At 47.1% G+C, this 17,101-nt stretch overlaps 1 protein-coding gene and 1 non-coding gene across 2 annotated transcripts; both read right to left on the reverse strand.

Annotated features, from left to right (window-relative positions):
• Nucleotides 1-176: 176 nt before the first annotated feature.
• SLC3A2 (solute carrier family 3 member 2) lies at nucleotides 177-16,996 on the reverse strand. Its single transcript, XM_023738243.1, has 10 exons — nucleotides 16,721-16,996; nucleotides 6,330-6,761; nucleotides 5,699-5,872; nucleotides 5,002-5,096; nucleotides 2,519-2,587; nucleotides 2,355-2,413; nucleotides 2,005-2,185; nucleotides 1,768-1,911; nucleotides 717-812; nucleotides 177-610 (listed from the first exon to the last, which is right to left on the reverse strand). The coding sequence occupies exons 1-10, from the start codon at nucleotides 16,830-16,832 to the stop codon at nucleotides 248-250; spliced, it is 1,725 nt and encodes a 574-aa protein (XP_023594011.1). The 5' UTR covers nucleotides 16,833-16,996; the 3' UTR covers nucleotides 177-247.
• Nucleotides 15,058-15,246, reverse strand: LOC111821896 (U2 spliceosomal RNA). The gene has a single exon (XR_002825241.1). It is a non-coding gene; the product is annotated as a U2 spliceosomal RNA (small nuclear RNA).
• Nucleotides 16,997-17,101: the final 105 nt, after the last annotated feature.

The following is a 17,101-nucleotide window of genomic DNA, read 5'->3' on the forward strand; positions in this document are numbered from 1 at the left end:
GGGCCTTGTTCCATCAAATGAATAACGAAGCAGCTGGAGCAGACTCCAGTATGAACCCCTCTGGCAGGTGCACTGGGGGGCAGGTCCAGGACAGCCGAGGGGGAGAAGAAGACAATACCTCACCAGTCAGGGGTGACTTTTATTTGAAGCCAGAAAAAACCCTACTTTGGGGGTCACCTAACATCTGTAACAATAAAAAAAAAGGGCTTGGGAAGGAAAGAGAAAGGGGTCCCGATCAGGCTGGGGGTCAGGCCACGGAGGGGAAACTGAACAGCAGCCCTTCATTGGGCTCCAGGTTCAGTTGTTGCAGCTCAAGGGAGACGCCCTCCTTCCGGCCCGGCTCAGTGCTGAGCAGGAGTTCAGCCTTGGCTGGCAGGCTGGCACTGCTAGGCAGGCTGTCAGCCTCCAATGTGGCCGGGACACGCACGTTCCCAAAGTTGAGCACTACCAGGAACCGGTTGTTCTGGTCCCACTGGCGGACGTAGGAGAAAAGGCCAGTCCCTGAGGAGAGTGCATGGAAGTCCCCGTGCAGCAGGGCACGCTCCTTGCTCCGCAGGCCACTCAGCTGCCGGAACAGGGAGAGGAGGGAACCAGGGATTCCATCTTGGCCCTGCAAATGATGAAGACAGAGCAGAAGGCATGAGGGTCTTGTGGGTGCAGACACCTACAAGCCACCTGCCCACCCTCCGCTGGTCAGGCCCTGCCCAAACCCTTACCTTCACAGTCATGTTGGCGCTTACTGATCCAGAACTCGGTCTGGAGGTGCTGAGGAAGCTGGATTCATTCCACAGCATGACCGGGGCCTCTGCAGGCTGGAAGCAGTGAAAACAGGACTTGGACAAGGCCTGGGGCCTGCTCTCCCTCCCTCCTGCTCCCACTCCCACTCCCCTCAATGCACACCTTCCCCACCTTGTGCCTGAATAACGTGTACTGGACAAATGAGGCAGGCTCCCATCTCCAGGTCCTTGCACATACTGTCCCCTCAGCCTGAAGGGCTCTTCTCCCAGACAGCCACCCACTTAGCATCCTCACTTCCTCCAGGTCTCTGCTCTGTTGTCTCTCCAGGTTTTCTGTGCCCACTCGTGTAAAGTCTATCCCATCCCCTATTCTCTAGGCCCCATCCTACTTCCCTTTACACAGCACTTATCAGTACCTAGCATCTTTAGTATGTTTGCTTATTATCTAATTCCAGCACCTCCGGCTCTTCTGTGCATTGCTGTATCCCTGGTGGTTGGCACACAGGCATTACCCAGAATTTGTGAAATAAATGAATGACTAACGACTGGCCCTATAAATACCAGCTCGGGCATCAACCTCCAACCCCCTGGCTAAAGCTAAGTGAGTGCCTTCGTGGTATTACCCTACCCAGTACTCACTGCCACATTCTTACCCACTTACTCATCTGGCTCCCTCACTAAACTATGAGCTCTGGAGGGTACAGAGCCTAACAGAGTACCCACTATCGAATGAGTGAATGAAGGAATGCTATCATATTGACAACCTGTCAGGCGCCACAATGTATTTAAAAATCTGCCTTCATTTAATCCTAACCGTTCTGCCAAAAATGTAGTATCACAGAAGAGATTATCACGAGTCAGAGAGGTGAAGTAACTTGCTCAAGGCCACACAGAACCAACCAGGCAGCTGACTAGGAATGAAACACAGTTCCGCCTCAAGGCTCATGTCTGCCTGTCTCATCCACAGAACCATCATCATGATGGGTGAACACAAACTCCTCTACTGTGCTGGGTGGGCAGTAAGCAGTACCTGTCCCGGAAGGGCAGCCGCCTCCAGGCCAATCTCATCCCCATAGCTGAAAATGGGGGTCCCCGGCAGGGTGAAGAGCAGCAGCTGGTAGAGTCGGAGAAGGGAAGCTGGCACAAAGGAAGTCAGGAGACCAGCCTGAGACAACTGCAGGAACAGAAACACTGGTGAGCCCACAGCCTCTATCTCCCAACACCCGCTTCCTGCAAAAGGTCTCCCTCCCTCCACCATGGTACTCACACTCCAGCTGCACCAGTGATTGCCAGCAGCATTCAAATACTCGGTGACTAGGGGTTTTGCATGCTCCTTAGTAAAGCCAGCGCTTGACAAGTATGGGCTAGTCAACAACAGGTCCTCGGTAGAGTTGAGCAGCTTCAGGATCTGCTGAAGGTCGGAGGAGTCAGTCCCTGCAATCAAGAGCCTACAGAGGGCAGGGCAGGGGTCAAGGTTGGTGTAAGACAGGAAAGAAAGAACGTTGGTGAAGAAGGTTCTCTGGACTAGGAACCACCCCTTCCTGGGGCCTAGTGCTCCACTGAGGGAGGGGTTCCCACAATGGAACTGAGCTGGAGAGGAGGTAGCCAGGCACCCACCTGTCTTCACTGAAGTTCTGGGTAATGTTCTGCCACTTAGCCAAGTACGTGGACGCATTCTAGAAAAAAGAAGGCAGAGTCAAGGAGCAGGAACACTACCAGGCCCTGGTGGAGGCCCTCTGGTCTCACCCAGGCTCTGCCTCCCACGAAGAAAGGAAACTCACTGTCAGATTCTCCACGTAGCGAACCTGGAACCCATCCACACCAGCCTCCAACCAAAACTTCAGAGCAGCCTAGAAGGGGGCCAAAGAATAGAAGAAAGATATCAATGCCCTGATGCAAAGGCTTTTAAGGTTCCAGCTCACACTCAACTTCACACTCATCATGGACTCCCCCATGACCTGGAGACAGTCACTTCCTGGCCTGGGTCTCACTTCCCCCATCTCTATTACAAAGACTTAGCCTTTGGTTCCCTCCAACTCTAATCTCCCATTGATTCTCTTAGTGCCAAAGCATTTTACTTCTCTATTCCTCCCTCTGGCAAATCATAACTTTGACAGCTACAAAAAACCCCAACAGAAAAAGGACATTCATACACATAACTCATGTAACATTTAGCACATGAAACAGCAGTATACCCATTTTAGAAATGAGGAAAGAGGCTCAGAGAAGTGAGGAGACATGCCCAGTGGGCAGCAGAGGCAGGACCTCTGATGTTTAATTTTATGTGTCACCTTAGCTAGGCAATGGATCACAGTTGTTCGACCAAACACTAGTCTAACTGCTGTCATGCAGTAGTTACATGTGATTAAAATCAGTTGGCGTTAGGCAGAGCAAATTTCCTTCCATTATGCCAGCTAGTATAACGCAATCAATCAGCTGAAGTCATACCAGTGTGGGTGGGTCCTAAACCTAATCATACTTGTGAGTTTTTTTTTCTTTTATGGTATTTTAGATGAGGGTTTACAGAGTAAATTAGTTTCTTATTAAATAATTAATACACATATTGTTCTGACACTGGTTGCCACCCCCACATGTCAACACTCTCCCCTTCTCAAGCTTGGGTTCCCCATTACCAGCTTTCCTGTCCCCTCCTGCCTTGTCATTCTTGCCCCTGGGATGGTGTGCCCATTTAGTTTCATTTTGTTTTATAGGCGCGCGCGCGCGCGTGTGTGTGTGTGTGTGTGTGTGAGTGAGTTAGAATTTTGTTCTACATTTTTCTCCAGCTCTGTCTGGGATCCTCTATTGTGATCCCTGCCAAAGCGGTCAGTGGTGGTAGCCGGGCACCAACTTTGGAGTTCTAAGAAGACCAGAATAAACAGACACACACACAGGAAAGACGTGAGAGGATCGTCTACAAGCAAAAACAACGCCAAGGATCACTGGCAGACACCAGAACTAGGGAAGAGACTCACAGAAGGAATAGACACCGACTTGGACTTGTAACCTCCAGAACTGTGAGAAAATAAATTTCTGCTCTTAAAAGCCACTCACTTGTGGTGTTGTGTTACAGCAGCACCAGGGAACTAAGACAGAATTCAAAATGTCAGTCTCAAGATGACAAGACAATTGTACTTTCCTCAGGCCAGGGGAGGGTGTGAGTAAAAAGCCTGACCCAACAGGCCAAGGATGAAAGATTGAAATTGGAAGCATAGCCCCAAGGCAGTTCAGATGAAGGCTTGAAAAGAGGAAGCCAGCTCTGCAGAACAGGCCCAGGTCTGAATGCTCTGGCACACACCCTGGAACCCCACCTTCACTGCACCTTTTCTTCCTTTTCTTTCACTGCTCCATGTACTCTCTCCTCTTGTCTCCATCTTTCTCTGAGGCTACCACCTCTCACACCATACCATCTGAAATATTCCCTTATCAGTAACTTGTAGAGGGTCTTCCAACCATTGGCTAGGGCTAAACTGGATAACCCCAAGGGTCCTACCCAAATGCTGGAAATTCAAGGTCAGAATCATAGCGGCCAGGAAAGTGTCTGAGTCTGCCTCCATTTCTTTTCTACCAATTCTGAACTGGTCAGTGTCCTAGAACCCAGGCATCAGGAGCTGGGGTGACGTTCAAAGCCCCACTCCCAGCCTGCTGAGTAGAGTTTGAGCCTATACCTTAAGGTAAGGGAGACTGGAGAAATTGACTAATTGAGACTTCAAAGCCTTTACTAGCTGAGAGACCCTGGGCACACTAGGCCCGTCTGAACCTTAGCTTCCTTGTTTACAAATTAAGGATGATGACAGATACCATCTGTGGTCATATAGGAGACTGAAAAATGTATATAAAATACTTGGCACAGTCCCAGATACACAGGAAGCCCCAGTACTTACAATTTCACACTGAGCTCCACCCAAAATACATCAAACAAGAACTGGGAAATCAGTCAGGGCAGAATTCCCACATAGAAATGGCTTCCTTTCCCCAAAGGAAGGAAAGTCAAACTTTTAGACTCACATCTGAGATATTCCCTTCCTGGCACTGTCACCCTCAGAGTCAAGGAAACAAGAAAACTGAGTTGTCTGAAAAGGAACAAGAAAAAATGGGGGTACTGCTGGCCTATCCTTCCTGCTAAGGGAGGAGGCATTCCTGCTTGGCTCCAAGAAGCAAGGGGCCCCTCAGCAGGACCCAGACTAAGTATACAGGGCTTGCTGAGAAAGGACCAAGACGGCCCCAGCATCTGGCTCCCATCTGCCACCAGCCCCAACACACTCACCTGCATCTGCGTGTCCACAGTGTCAACCTGAGTGGGGAGGAACCATGAGTTCTGGCCCCTGTAGTTGGGAGTGAGGTCCAGAATGACCCGGATGCCTGGAACAATGGAGGAAGAGGCAGTTGTGAGAAAGACTCTGAGTGAGGGGAAAGGAGGAAACAACACACTGCAACTCTGCTGAATGTTTCCTATGCATTACTTGGTACAAAAGCTTGGATTTGAATCCTGACAAAACCCATTCGTTTGGAACACAGATGTAAGCAAGGAAGGGTCTTAAGATCCTGTAGTGCTGATGTGAGAGAAGGCTGAGCTGTGGGGCCCTGGGCTCCCCCCTCCAAATGAACCCTTTCTAAACACTTTTCTCTATACTGAGCTGTAAGACTATATCTCATTAGGGTTTGTTTTTTTTTTTTTTTTTAAAGGATCCAATACTTTACAAGATTAAAAACCACTGATTTAGTGTAAAAGAAAAAAAAAAAGCCTACATTTTGCAAATAAGGACACGCAAACCCAAAAATTAAATGCTCGGCCAAGTAGAAAGTCTTGAATCACTTGAGAAATCCACCTTCCAACCTAACACACTTCCCCAGCTCTGGCCCTGAGAACCCAGAGCCCACCAGACAAAAATCTTATCCTGTCTGTCCTCTGGCCACAAGGCCAGGCTTTCTAGCTGCTTCCTTGTCAACCCCAGGACACCTACTCTTTTTTTTGGCCGACTGCAGGAGACTTTCAAAATCTTTGTTGGAGCCAAAAGCAGGGTCAATCTGCTGTAAGTTGGTCTCAGCCAGATCATCCTTCTGGTTGTTGTGAACTGGGCCCAGCACAATGCCCTTCACCTTCAAGGTGCTCACATAATCCAGATACTCAGTCAGGCCTGAAATGAGAAGGCAGGGTGAAAGTAAATCCCCTCCGAGAGTCCTCTGATTCCTCTATTCCAAGGGGTGGGGATGGGTTTAGGCTGGATCACGAGACACAGATAAGCTGATGTAATAAGCCTTGTATATTGCTACTGAAACAGGCTGTGACTGGCTCCTGGGGCCGCCAGGGAAGAGAGGATGATGAGTCAGCCACAATCGAAAAAGGGGGTCAGGGGATGACAGTTCTTCTCAAAGCGGAAAGGGACTATGACCCTAGCAGTCTTTGAAGGCACTGAGATGGGTGAAAAGGAGGGGAAGCGTGTAGCCTGTCCAGACTAAACCAAAGGTGGGAGGGATTAAACCAGAGGTTGAAGGGGGGGGGGTTTAGGGATAAAACCAAAGGTGGAGGGATTAAACTAGAGGCCCGAGGGTAGGGTTTAAACCAGTGACTGCAGGAGAGGGGCTTGTCCTCACCGGTTAGTTTGCCCGCCTCCTGGGCCTGGAAGGCCTGAATGTCGCCGATGCGGTAGAGGGCGCCCTTCTGCCACCATCTCTGCGTGGGCAACTGGCGGCAGCGTGGTGCCTGCACAATGATGACCACGGCACCCGCCAGCATGCCCAGCCAGCCGAGCCAGAAGAGCACCAGCAGCACCCAGCGGGTGCGCACCCAGCTGGGGCTGCCCGCCACCTTTAGCAGCTCCTCCTTAGACAAGCCGGTGAACTTGGCCTCCTCCGCCTCGTTGTCAGGCACCTTAATCTTCACTAGACCGTTCTTCTCGGCGTCGCTAGCCGCGGCCACGGTCGCCCCCGACGCCGCGTTCATCGGCTGCTTCTCAGGCTCCAGCTCGTTCAGCTCCACCTCTTTCATGTCCACCTCGGTGTCTTGGCTCATGGTGCCTGCGGAACCTGGGACAAGAGAAGCAGCCTGCGCTCAGGTAGTGCCCGAGAAGGCCCCGACCTCCCGGTCCCGGACACGTCTCCAAACAGGTCTCCCGCCTACTAGACTCCGCCGCTTCTGCCACAAGGACTGTGGCGGTCAGCTTGGGGAGCGCCCCGAGAAATTAGCGAGGGAGCTCCGCCCCAGCCCGCCCCTTAAGGAGGAACCTCGGGAAGGCTCTTTCCCGAGCCTGGGCGAGTCGGGTGGGCGGCAGAGTGCCAGAAGGGGAGAGTGCCAGAAGGGGAATAATGGTGGGAACACGCCTGCGAATACGAATACGGAGGAATATGCAGCACTGTCAATCCTTCATCTCAAATTGGTCTACCCACCCCTTAAGCAATTTCGATGAGCTGCTGGGATGGCTGAGCGGAGACACCTTTAAGTGGGCGGAGTCTGTAATTTATACACCCTGATCCCCCACGGGTCTACCCCCTCCCACCACCAGGAAGTCAGGGTGGGGGTGGGGGAATCCGGCACCGCCAAAGCGGCCCTCGCCCAAGCTGAAGGCTGGTGACTTCCCCCATACCATCCACCTTTTGCCCCTGACCCAAGCCACCTCCTGGACTTTCCAATTTGTCACAGCCACTATTACTCCCCGCGCCAGCTAGACCCAACTTCTTCCCTTTCACCCACCGGCTTGGTCTCTGGGCCTCTGGAACTTGGCACTAGGTCTCCGCTTCTCCGCAGGGCTTACTCCCTCTCGTCCTTCAAGACTCAAATTTTAGTTCAACTAATTCATCATGCAACAAATATCTATGAGCACCCACTACAGGACTCTGCTCATTAATTTCACTGAATTCTCTAACCCAGTCTTCCCATGATATTTTAAGATTAATCTGTCTGGGCAGGAGAGTTGAGATTGACACTCCCCCCTTCTTACCCTACCCCACACCCACTTTCTGGTGCCAGGATGTCAGGCAACTAGGAATCAGACATCCAGGAGAGAGTGATGGGCAACCTCAGGATGACCAGGGCTGTAGCAAATGTTCCAGAGGTGGGCCTCAGCTAGAGGCATCCATCATTTTCCTAGAAGACTCTTCCCCTACTTTGCAGGGCCTCCCACAAATTAACCCAAACTCCCCAAGGAGGCCCACCACCCATCTGTCACTGTGGCGGCTTGTGTGTTGCTATGCTGCTGGAAGGTATACTACCAGTATTTCAAATACCAGGGTCACCCATAGGGAACAAGTCTCAGCGGTGCTTCCATACTAGGACAGACTAGGAATAAAGGCCTAGCAATTTCCTTCCAAAAAGTAGCCAACGAAAACCCTATGGGTCACAACAGAATATTGTCCAGTATAGTGCCGGAAGAGCCCCCTCCATGGGAAGGCATTACACAAAAGCCACAATAACGGACTCAAACATACCAATGATCATGAAGATGGCGCAGGACCAGGCAACATTTCATTCTGTTATATGTAAGAATACCATGAGCTGGAGCCAACTCAACAGCAACCGACAACCACCACCACCACCACCCCAGGACGCCAGGGTCCCCTACCTCCCCATCACTTCACTATGCTAGGCCTTGGAGGCAGCTAGCTCTGCAGACGCCTTGAAGACCTCCCAAATTCACTTCACAAAGGTCCTTGGATAGATGGTAAGTGGGACAGAGACAAGGTTCACAGTGGGGACTCACCAGACATGAACACTGTGATGTGCCAACGCTCTCAGGAACTTTTTGTTCCTGAGCAGTGCCAGCTGGGTTATTTTCAGAGAAGAGCTGAAGGAAATAAGCTCTTTCTCCCTCTACCTAGGCTGGAAGCCAGGATGGCTGTGTATTTGGAAGAAAGCAAAAGCCAAGATCTGAAGTAATGGTAGACAGAAAGAAGGGCCAAGGGTGTGAAAACGTTCATCCTCTTTCAGCCTCCCAAAGCCCGTACTCCACCCACCCCAGGAAAGTTAGAACCAACTCCCAGGGGAAGACAGGCAAGCGTTAGAGATTGGGGTTCCGACCAGTGCTCGAAGATGATAAAAGGTCCAAGGTACCCTGGGCATGCCAGATAACAAGTGCCAACCAGAGCCTCCAGACAGACTTTATCCCCAGCATAAAGACTGGAGGTGGAAAACTGAGAACTGTGGGGTCAGCAGCTCTCCTTGAGACAAACCCACATAACACTCCCTAAGAGCATGACATCTCACTCACAGCCCTCCATGGCTCCAGATGGATGAAGCCAATTCCTTCGACTCACAGTAAAGACGCTAACACTCTCCACCCCCACCCCCCAAAGCTTCTCACCCACCACACCTTCTGCTCCAGCTATATCAGCCTTTAAACATCTACCAGTCTCACAACACATCAGGCGTTCTCAGGCCTCTGCATCTTTGTACAGGCCATCCCCTCTGCTGTTTTGCCTTTCCTGTTCTGCCACTCGGCCATATAAACTCCTACTCATTCCAGGCCTAGCTTAAATTACAGCCTTTCCCAACTCCCCCACAGAATCACTTTTCCTGCACTGTGTAGCCATCTCTGCTACAACTCATGTCCCATTTGTTTATTACATTTCCGTCTGGGTATCTGTTTGCACTTCAAGACAAATGGCAGGGGCCATGGGCTAGCTGTCAATAAACTTGCCTGCTCAGAGAGGCTAGCTGTCGATGAACCCGCCTGCTCAGTGGGAGCATACAGTAGGCACTTCATCAGTGTTTGGTAAATGAGTGGATGAACTATATAAATCAAACCCAAATATGTCCCTTCTTAGAAATAACAGTAGTAGCATGGTAAAATGAAGGAATAAAAATGAAAAGAAATTTAAACAACACTGCATCAAGATGAAAGTGTTTACACGCACGAAGGCTTGTAATTGTTCAACAGAAATAAAATAATAAATTTGGGTGGGAAGGAGAAACAGGACAGCAGTGGAGAGTGACAGGAAACAGAGGCCAGACGATGGCTAGAGAGCCTCAGATTTGACAATGTGTGACGACAAATATAAAACTGAGTATTTACTGTAGGAAATGCAAAGTATATAATTTGTCAAGGAGAATTTAGCCTTCAAAAGAAGGCAGAGGCAGAGCAGAGAAAAAAAAGCAGTTCAGCAGTTCGGCAGTCCAGCGGTCAAAAAAGACCATGTGAGGTGGTCAAAAAAGACCATGTGAGGTCAGGAGTCTGAGTGTTCTACACTCAGGCTGGCAGACGGGTGTGGGGCCCTGCAAGGCAGAGGGCCAAGCATAGAAAAAAAGCTCCTTTCTAACTCCCTTTTGCAAAAATCCCTATCACCTGCTTCCCAGGAGAGGAGGATTACTTGATCTTAGCCAAAAGATAGGGAAGTTATTTCCACCCCTCCAAGTTGTTTTTACTGGCAGATAAAAAGGATCTCCAAATCCAGAGTGAAGATGGGAGGGAGACAGACAGAAGGAAGGATGGTCAGGCTATCTCTGTCCAATAGACTCTGCAACTCTGCCAAAGCCCAAGGCATGATTCCAGGGGCCCAGCAACAAAGATCCAGGCTCAGTCTCTAAAATAACAGTCAGCCAAGAAGCCCAGAGGGTTTCAACCATTTGCAATTGAGCTGTTTGGAAGTCAAAGTGCAGCTGAGATGAAAGCAGAGAAGCAGGCTGACCCCACCAAAGGGGCTCACTTGGCAGCTGTCATTTGAGGAACCGATGTTGGAATAGTATTATTTGTTATTAAGAACCGTGCAGGAGGCACACTGACTGCTAAAGAAGAGAATTGTTAGGGCTGTCTAAGTGAAGGGTGAGGAATGTGAGGGGGAGGGGGATAAAAGGCTGGAAGATAAAAGAAATGCAACCAAAGACATCTCTTAGATGAGAAATTTAAATGCATCATCTGAAAGTCTCTGGTACTCAAATAAACCGGACAGACTGAACAGCCCTGGGGCAAACTTTTCTTTCTGATGCAACCAAGGATTAAAAGAGAAACTGATATCAAGGATGTTTCAAGATGTTCCAGGCTCAACTTATATATTCACTGCCCCAGCCCTAGAATCAGCCATTTCTCCACGGAGAATAGTATTAGAAACCAAGATATGGGCGCTGGGTGACTCTCAGGTGTGTTTTGATGAACAAAAGTTATCAATCAAAGAATGTATTAACCTATGACATCAAAAGTATAAGCAACAAAAGAAAAATAGATAAACTGGACTTCATTAAAATTAAAAACTTTTGTGCATCAAAGGACACTAAAAAGAGAATGAAAAGACAACCTACAGAATGGGAGAAAATATTTGGTAATCATACATATATCTGATAAGGATTTAATATCAGAATATATCAAAAAATGGGCAAAAGAATAGATATTTCTTCAAAGCAGATAACACAAATGGCCAATAAGAGCATGGAAAGATGTTCAAATATCATTAATTAGGGAAATGCAAATCAAAACCCCAGTTGAAAAAAAAAACCTCAAAGAGACACGACTTCGCATCCACTAGGGTGGCTATTATCAGAAAATAACAAGTATTGGTGAGGATGTGGAGAAATTGGAACCGTCACACATTGTTAGTGGGAACGTAAAATGGTGCAGCTGCTATAAAAGTCTGATGTCCTCAAAAAGTTATAGGATTACCATACAACCCAGCAATTCCACTCCTAGGTATATATGCAAGAGAACTGAAAGCAGGGACTCAACAGGTATTTGTACACCAATGTTCACTGCAACATTATTCACAATAGTCAAAAGGTGGAAACAACACAAGTGTCCATCAACAGATTATTGTGGTATACCCATACAATAGAATATTATTCAACCATACAGACATATGAAGTTCTGATACATGCTACAATATGGATGCACCTTGGAAACGCTGTGCAGAGTGAAATTAGACACAAAAGGACAAATATTACATGATCCCACTTACATGAAATGTCTAGAATAGGCAAATGCATACAGATAAAAGGTTATTAGTGGTTACCAGGGCTGGGGGAAATGCGGATTTATTGCTTGAGGAGTATTAAGTTTCTGTGGGCTGATGAAAAACTCTTGGAAATGGAGAGTGGTGATGGTTCGCCAAACATGTTGAATGTAATTAATGCCACTGAATTGTACATTTAAACCCGGTTAAAATAGCAAATTTTTTGTTGTCTATGTTTGACCACAATAATTTTTTGTAAGTATTAATCTTTTCTGTTACAGTCCACATTTTTTTCTGTCTTGTTTAAGAAATCTTTCCTTCAAGGTCTAAAAGACATTCATCTCTATTTTCTACTGAAAGAATTTTGGTTTTGTTTTTGACATGTAAGTCCTTTTTTCCAAATGGATAACCATTTTTTCCAGCTCCATATACTGAACAGTCCTTCCTTTCCCCATTGATTTGACATCCTCACTATCATATAACAAAGTTACATATGTGCATGGAGTTTTCTGGGTTGTCTATTCCATTCCATTGGTCAATTTTTGTTTATCCCTGCCCTATACCCCATTGTCTTAATTATCATAGCTTCATGATGTTTTACATCTAGTAGGACAAGTCCCTCCTCCTTGCTCTTCTTTGATGTGTCCCAGCTATTTTTTGCCCTTTACACTTCATTTAAGTTTTAGAAATAATAAGTTTCAGGACAAATTGTTTGGACTGTTAGTAGAAACGCATTGAGTCTATGTGTCGATTTGGGAAGAACTGACAATCTCATGATACTAAGTCTTTCCATCTATTTGTGTGATATATCTCTCCATATATTTGTTGTTGTTAGTTGCCTGTCGATTCTGATTCATGGTGACTCCATGTGTTACAGAGTAGAACTGCTCCATAGGGTTTTCTTGGCTGTGATCTTAATGGAAACAGATTGCCAGGCCTTTTCTTGTGGTACCACTGGGTGGGCTCCATATACTTACGTGTTATTTAATACCACTTAATAAAGTTCTGTAACTTTCCCTGTAGGGGTCTTGCACATCTTATTAGATTTATTTCTAGGGATCTGAATGTTTCTGAAACTATTATAAATGGCAACTTCTCTTTAAAGGTCTCCTAGTTGCAACTGACGTTTGCATATCAAATCTTATATCCAGCTACCTTGCTAAAGTCTTCTATTATTTCTAATAATTTGTCTGTAGTTTTGGGGGAGCTTCTAGGTAAATGATCATGATATCTACAATTAACGACAGCCCTATTTTCTCCTTTCCAAACCATACACTTCGAATTTATTTTTCGAATCTTACTGCGTTGGATATTTGCTTCTCGCTGTATGCTCTCAGTCCCTCAAGGAGCCTGTTTCCTCTCAAATCTATTTAAATGACCCCCCAAAACTAAGTTTTCAGCCCTAATTGCTCACCTTCAATCAGTTCTATATTTCTAACTATCCAAAATTACTACTGTCATCTTGCAGTCCCTATGGTCCCCTACATCCTCCCCACTTCAAATATTACAGTTCAGTCAGTGACATCTTTATTTTTCCAGTGTTCTAGGTCAGAAGCACTTGGGAAACTTTCTCGGTTCGTAGCTCTCCCTATCCTCCATTTTCATAGCTAGTATAAGCCCTGTTGCCTCACTAACATAATTACAATATCCCCATTTAAAGACGAACAGAAACTACCACTGTCCACTATCACAAAATTCTCTAAACCAGTTGAAAATGGCTCCAGACTAGAAATGTTCTAGTTCTTGCTCCTACGTTCAGAATTTCTATTCCTGTCTTATAAAATGGACAGGTAGTAAATGGACTGATGCACAAACCACCGATGTTAGAGCTATGAAATCTTTTTTTTTAATTGTGCTTTAGATGAAGGTTTACAGAGCAAATTCATTTCTCATTAAACAATTAATATACATATTGTTTTATGACATTGGTTGCCAACCCCACGTGTAAACACTCTCCCCTTCTTGACCCGGGGTTCCCCATTATCAGCTTTCCTATCCCCTCCTGCCTTCTAGTCCTTGCCCCTGGGCTGGTGTGCCCATTTACTCTTGTTTTGTTTTATGGGCCTGTCTCATCTTTGGCTGAAGAGTGAACCTCAGGAGTGACTTCAGTACTGAGTTAAAACGGTGTCCGGGGGCCATACTCTCAGGGTTTCTCCAGTCTCTGTCAGACCAGTAAATCTGGTCTTTTTTTGTGAGTTAGAATTTTGTTCTACATTTTTCTCTGGCTCTGTCCAGGATCCTCTATTGTGATCCCCGTCAGAGCAGTCGGTGGTAGTAGCCGGGCACCGTCCAGTTGTGCTGAACTCAGTCTAGTGGAGGCTGTGGTAGTTGTGGTCCATTAGTCCCTTGGACTAATCTTTCCCTTATATCTTTGGTTTTCCTCATTCTCCCTTGTTCCAGATGGGGTGGGACCAGCGGAGTATCTTAGATGGCTACTCACTAGCTTTTAAGACCCCAGACGCTACTCACCAAAGTAGGATGTAGAACATTTTCTTTATAAACTATGTTATGCCAGTTGAGCTAGATGTCCCCCGAGAGCTATGCAATCTTCCTGAATACCAGAAAAACAACTGAATTAGACAATTAAGTTATGACGTGTCCAAATCTTCCTTGTACTTAGACTATCAGGTTCCCCTTCTATCATCCTCTATACTACATGAGCTTTTTAATAAAAATCTGATCATCACACCACCTTCTTAAAACCTTTCAATTGATTCCCTGTTTTTATAGACTTAACATGATCAACAGGGTACTACAAGGTTTCCCCCAACCGCATATTTCAAACCTTATTGCCCCATTCACACCCTCATCCTGCAGTCCCAACACAATGGCCATCTTCTGGTTCCCTGAAAATGTCTCTCAGGCCACAGGGTCTTTGCAACCTGTGCTATTCCGTCTCCGGATTATGTACACAGAGTATAATTTACTTTTAAAGTCTTCATACATTAGGGTGTTCTATCTTCTTTAACCGATAGGGAGCATAATCGAAAAAGTTTGGTGACCACTGCTTTATTTCGCCATTATTATGTGTCATCAAGTCGATTCCAACTCATAACGACCCTACAGGACAAAGTAGAACTGCCCCATAGGGTTTCCTCGGCTGTAATCTTTATGAGAGCAGATCACCAGGTCTTTTCTCTAGCGGAGCGGCTGATGGGTTCAAACTGCTGACCTTTTGGTTAGCAGCCAAGTGCTGAACCATTGCAAAACCAGGGTTCCTTTAATTCTGCCATTACATGAACATTTACTAAAGTAACCACTAGTTGTTGGAATGATATGTTTATCAGCCTAGTTCTGGCCATGTATCATGTGGTTTCCACTATCTCTTATAGGTCCATAATCAAATCTTTTGCTAATCTAGTTGCCATGATTGTGTTCATCTCTCTAAAAGAGACGTGGTTCACCAAAGTTAAACCTAGTGAGTCTCCTGTTTAACAACTAAATATCCCCAGAGGGGTGCACCATTCCTGGAAGTACTGTATACCAGGCTGATGCATGGGGTAGATGAAGCAAGCTCCTGTTCATTCTCCTTGTTTCAAAAATCACTTTAATCCACTGTCCTGGTTAGAGGTCGTATCCAACAGTAAGTTGACAAGAACAGATACTACACGTGATCTTAGTCAAAAGGCTGAGAAGTGATACTACCTGTACCAACTCCGTCAGCCCTTCCCATCCCTTCTTCACTCGGTTCACAAAACCAGCATGTAAGCTTGCCCTTACAACCTCCCAAATCCTCATCTCCCCAAAGATCAGGTTATTACTTCTCTAGGAGAGCCCCTGAATGTGACACTTCTTCACAATTCAGGAAATTGTTATGAAATTGGGCATTTTTCTCCACAGAGGTGAATATCTCCACCAGCTTCCAGCAAAACATCGGTCATTTGTATTCCTCCTCCTCCAGTAAGTGAGGCAGTGCCTCTTGCTGCCAGATGGGGTCAGAGTTGCTCCATGAGCTGGCTCTCCAGACCTAAATGCGAGCTCATCAGGGGACCGTCAATGAATTGAGAAAAGACCATTCAAAAATGTATATAGACTAATAAATATATGGTGGTTTGGATGTCCCTGGGTGTCACAAACAGTTAAGCATACAACTACTAACCTAAAGGTTGGTAGTGCGACCCACCCAGAGGCACCAGGGAAGAATGGCCTGGCGATCTGCTTCTGTGAAGATTACAGCCAAGAAAAACCCTATGGAGCAGTTGTACTCTGTAAAAAATGGGTCGCCATGAGTCAGAAATGACACGACAGCATCGGCTTTGGTTTTGGATGCCCCTGGTTCTCACAAGCAGTTAAGAGCTTAACCTAAAGGTTGGCGGTTTGAACCCAGGAAGAAAGTCCTGGTGATCTGTTTCGGAAAGATCACAGCTTTGAAAACCCTGTGGAGTAGTTCTACCCTGCACACATAGGATCACTGTGAGTTGGAGTATACTGGATGGCAACTGGTTTGAGGTTTTTTTTTTTTTTTTTTTTGATAAGTATGAGTCCAACTTTCTATCTTGTATTGCTAGTAAATAGGGATACAATGATGATTTACACAGATATGATCTGGGACCTCTGGTGCCTAGTGGTTAAGAGCTCCCCTGCTAACCAAAAGGTCGGCAGTTCGAATCCAGCAGGTGCTCCTTGGAAACTCTATGGGGGCAGTTCTACTCTGTTCTATAGGGTCCCTATGAGTCAGAACCGACTCCACGGGAACGGGTTTGGTTTTTGGTGTTTTATCTCGGACCTCAGTGACTTTATTGTGGAGGGAAGGAGGTAGGGGTGGTAAGGAAACTCCAGAGAAGCAGAGGTCTTAATGGCTATCTTAATGAGTTAGCCTCTTTACACCTGGAGCCCTGATGGCCTCCCGGTTAAAAGCCCAAAGGCAAAGGGTTTGTTTTTTTCTTTACACCTAGGCTACCTCATCTATAAAATGGGGTAGTTAATCGTTTCTATCTCGTAAGATTTTGGAGGATTAAAGTAATTAATTCATATAGTGTGCTTAAAAAGCACCAGACAGCAGCACATCGATGACAAGTCAGGAAATCAGACCCTATCCAAGACAACGTAGAGCACCTACGTCCCGACTCACTTTCCCGAAATGGCCTCCACCCGCGCCCAAGTCAGCCCAATACCTGAGTCGCCCCCTGCGCTAGGACACTGGTCAGGAGGCCCAGAATGCGGGCCGGGGGACGGGCATGGAGCCGCGACGACGCCGGCCGAGGGCTCAGGAGGTTCGGGATCCATGCAGGCAGACTCTCCACAAGGGTCCAAGGATATGTGGCGGAAAGGGGACCTCAGGACTGGGTGTGGGAGACAGGTGGATGGGACCCAGGATGAGCTTCAGTCCAGGATCGAGGAACCCTCACATTCCAGTCATTCTAGGAATGGGCGTGGGCTGGCGCCGCCGCTATGTGCACCTGCGCATTGCCGTAGAACGCATGCGCGCCTTTTTCCCGCCCCAATTTCGGGGAGCGCGCGCTCCGTGCCCTGCCTCCTCTGACATTCCCTACCCA

This window comes from Trichechus manatus, unplaced genomic scaffold (genome assembly GCF_000243295.1).
Source record: "Trichechus manatus latirostris isolate Lorelei unplaced genomic scaffold, TriManLat1.0 scaffold00113, whole genome shotgun sequence".
NCBI lineage: Eukaryota > Metazoa > Chordata > Mammalia > Sirenia > Trichechidae > Trichechus > Trichechus manatus.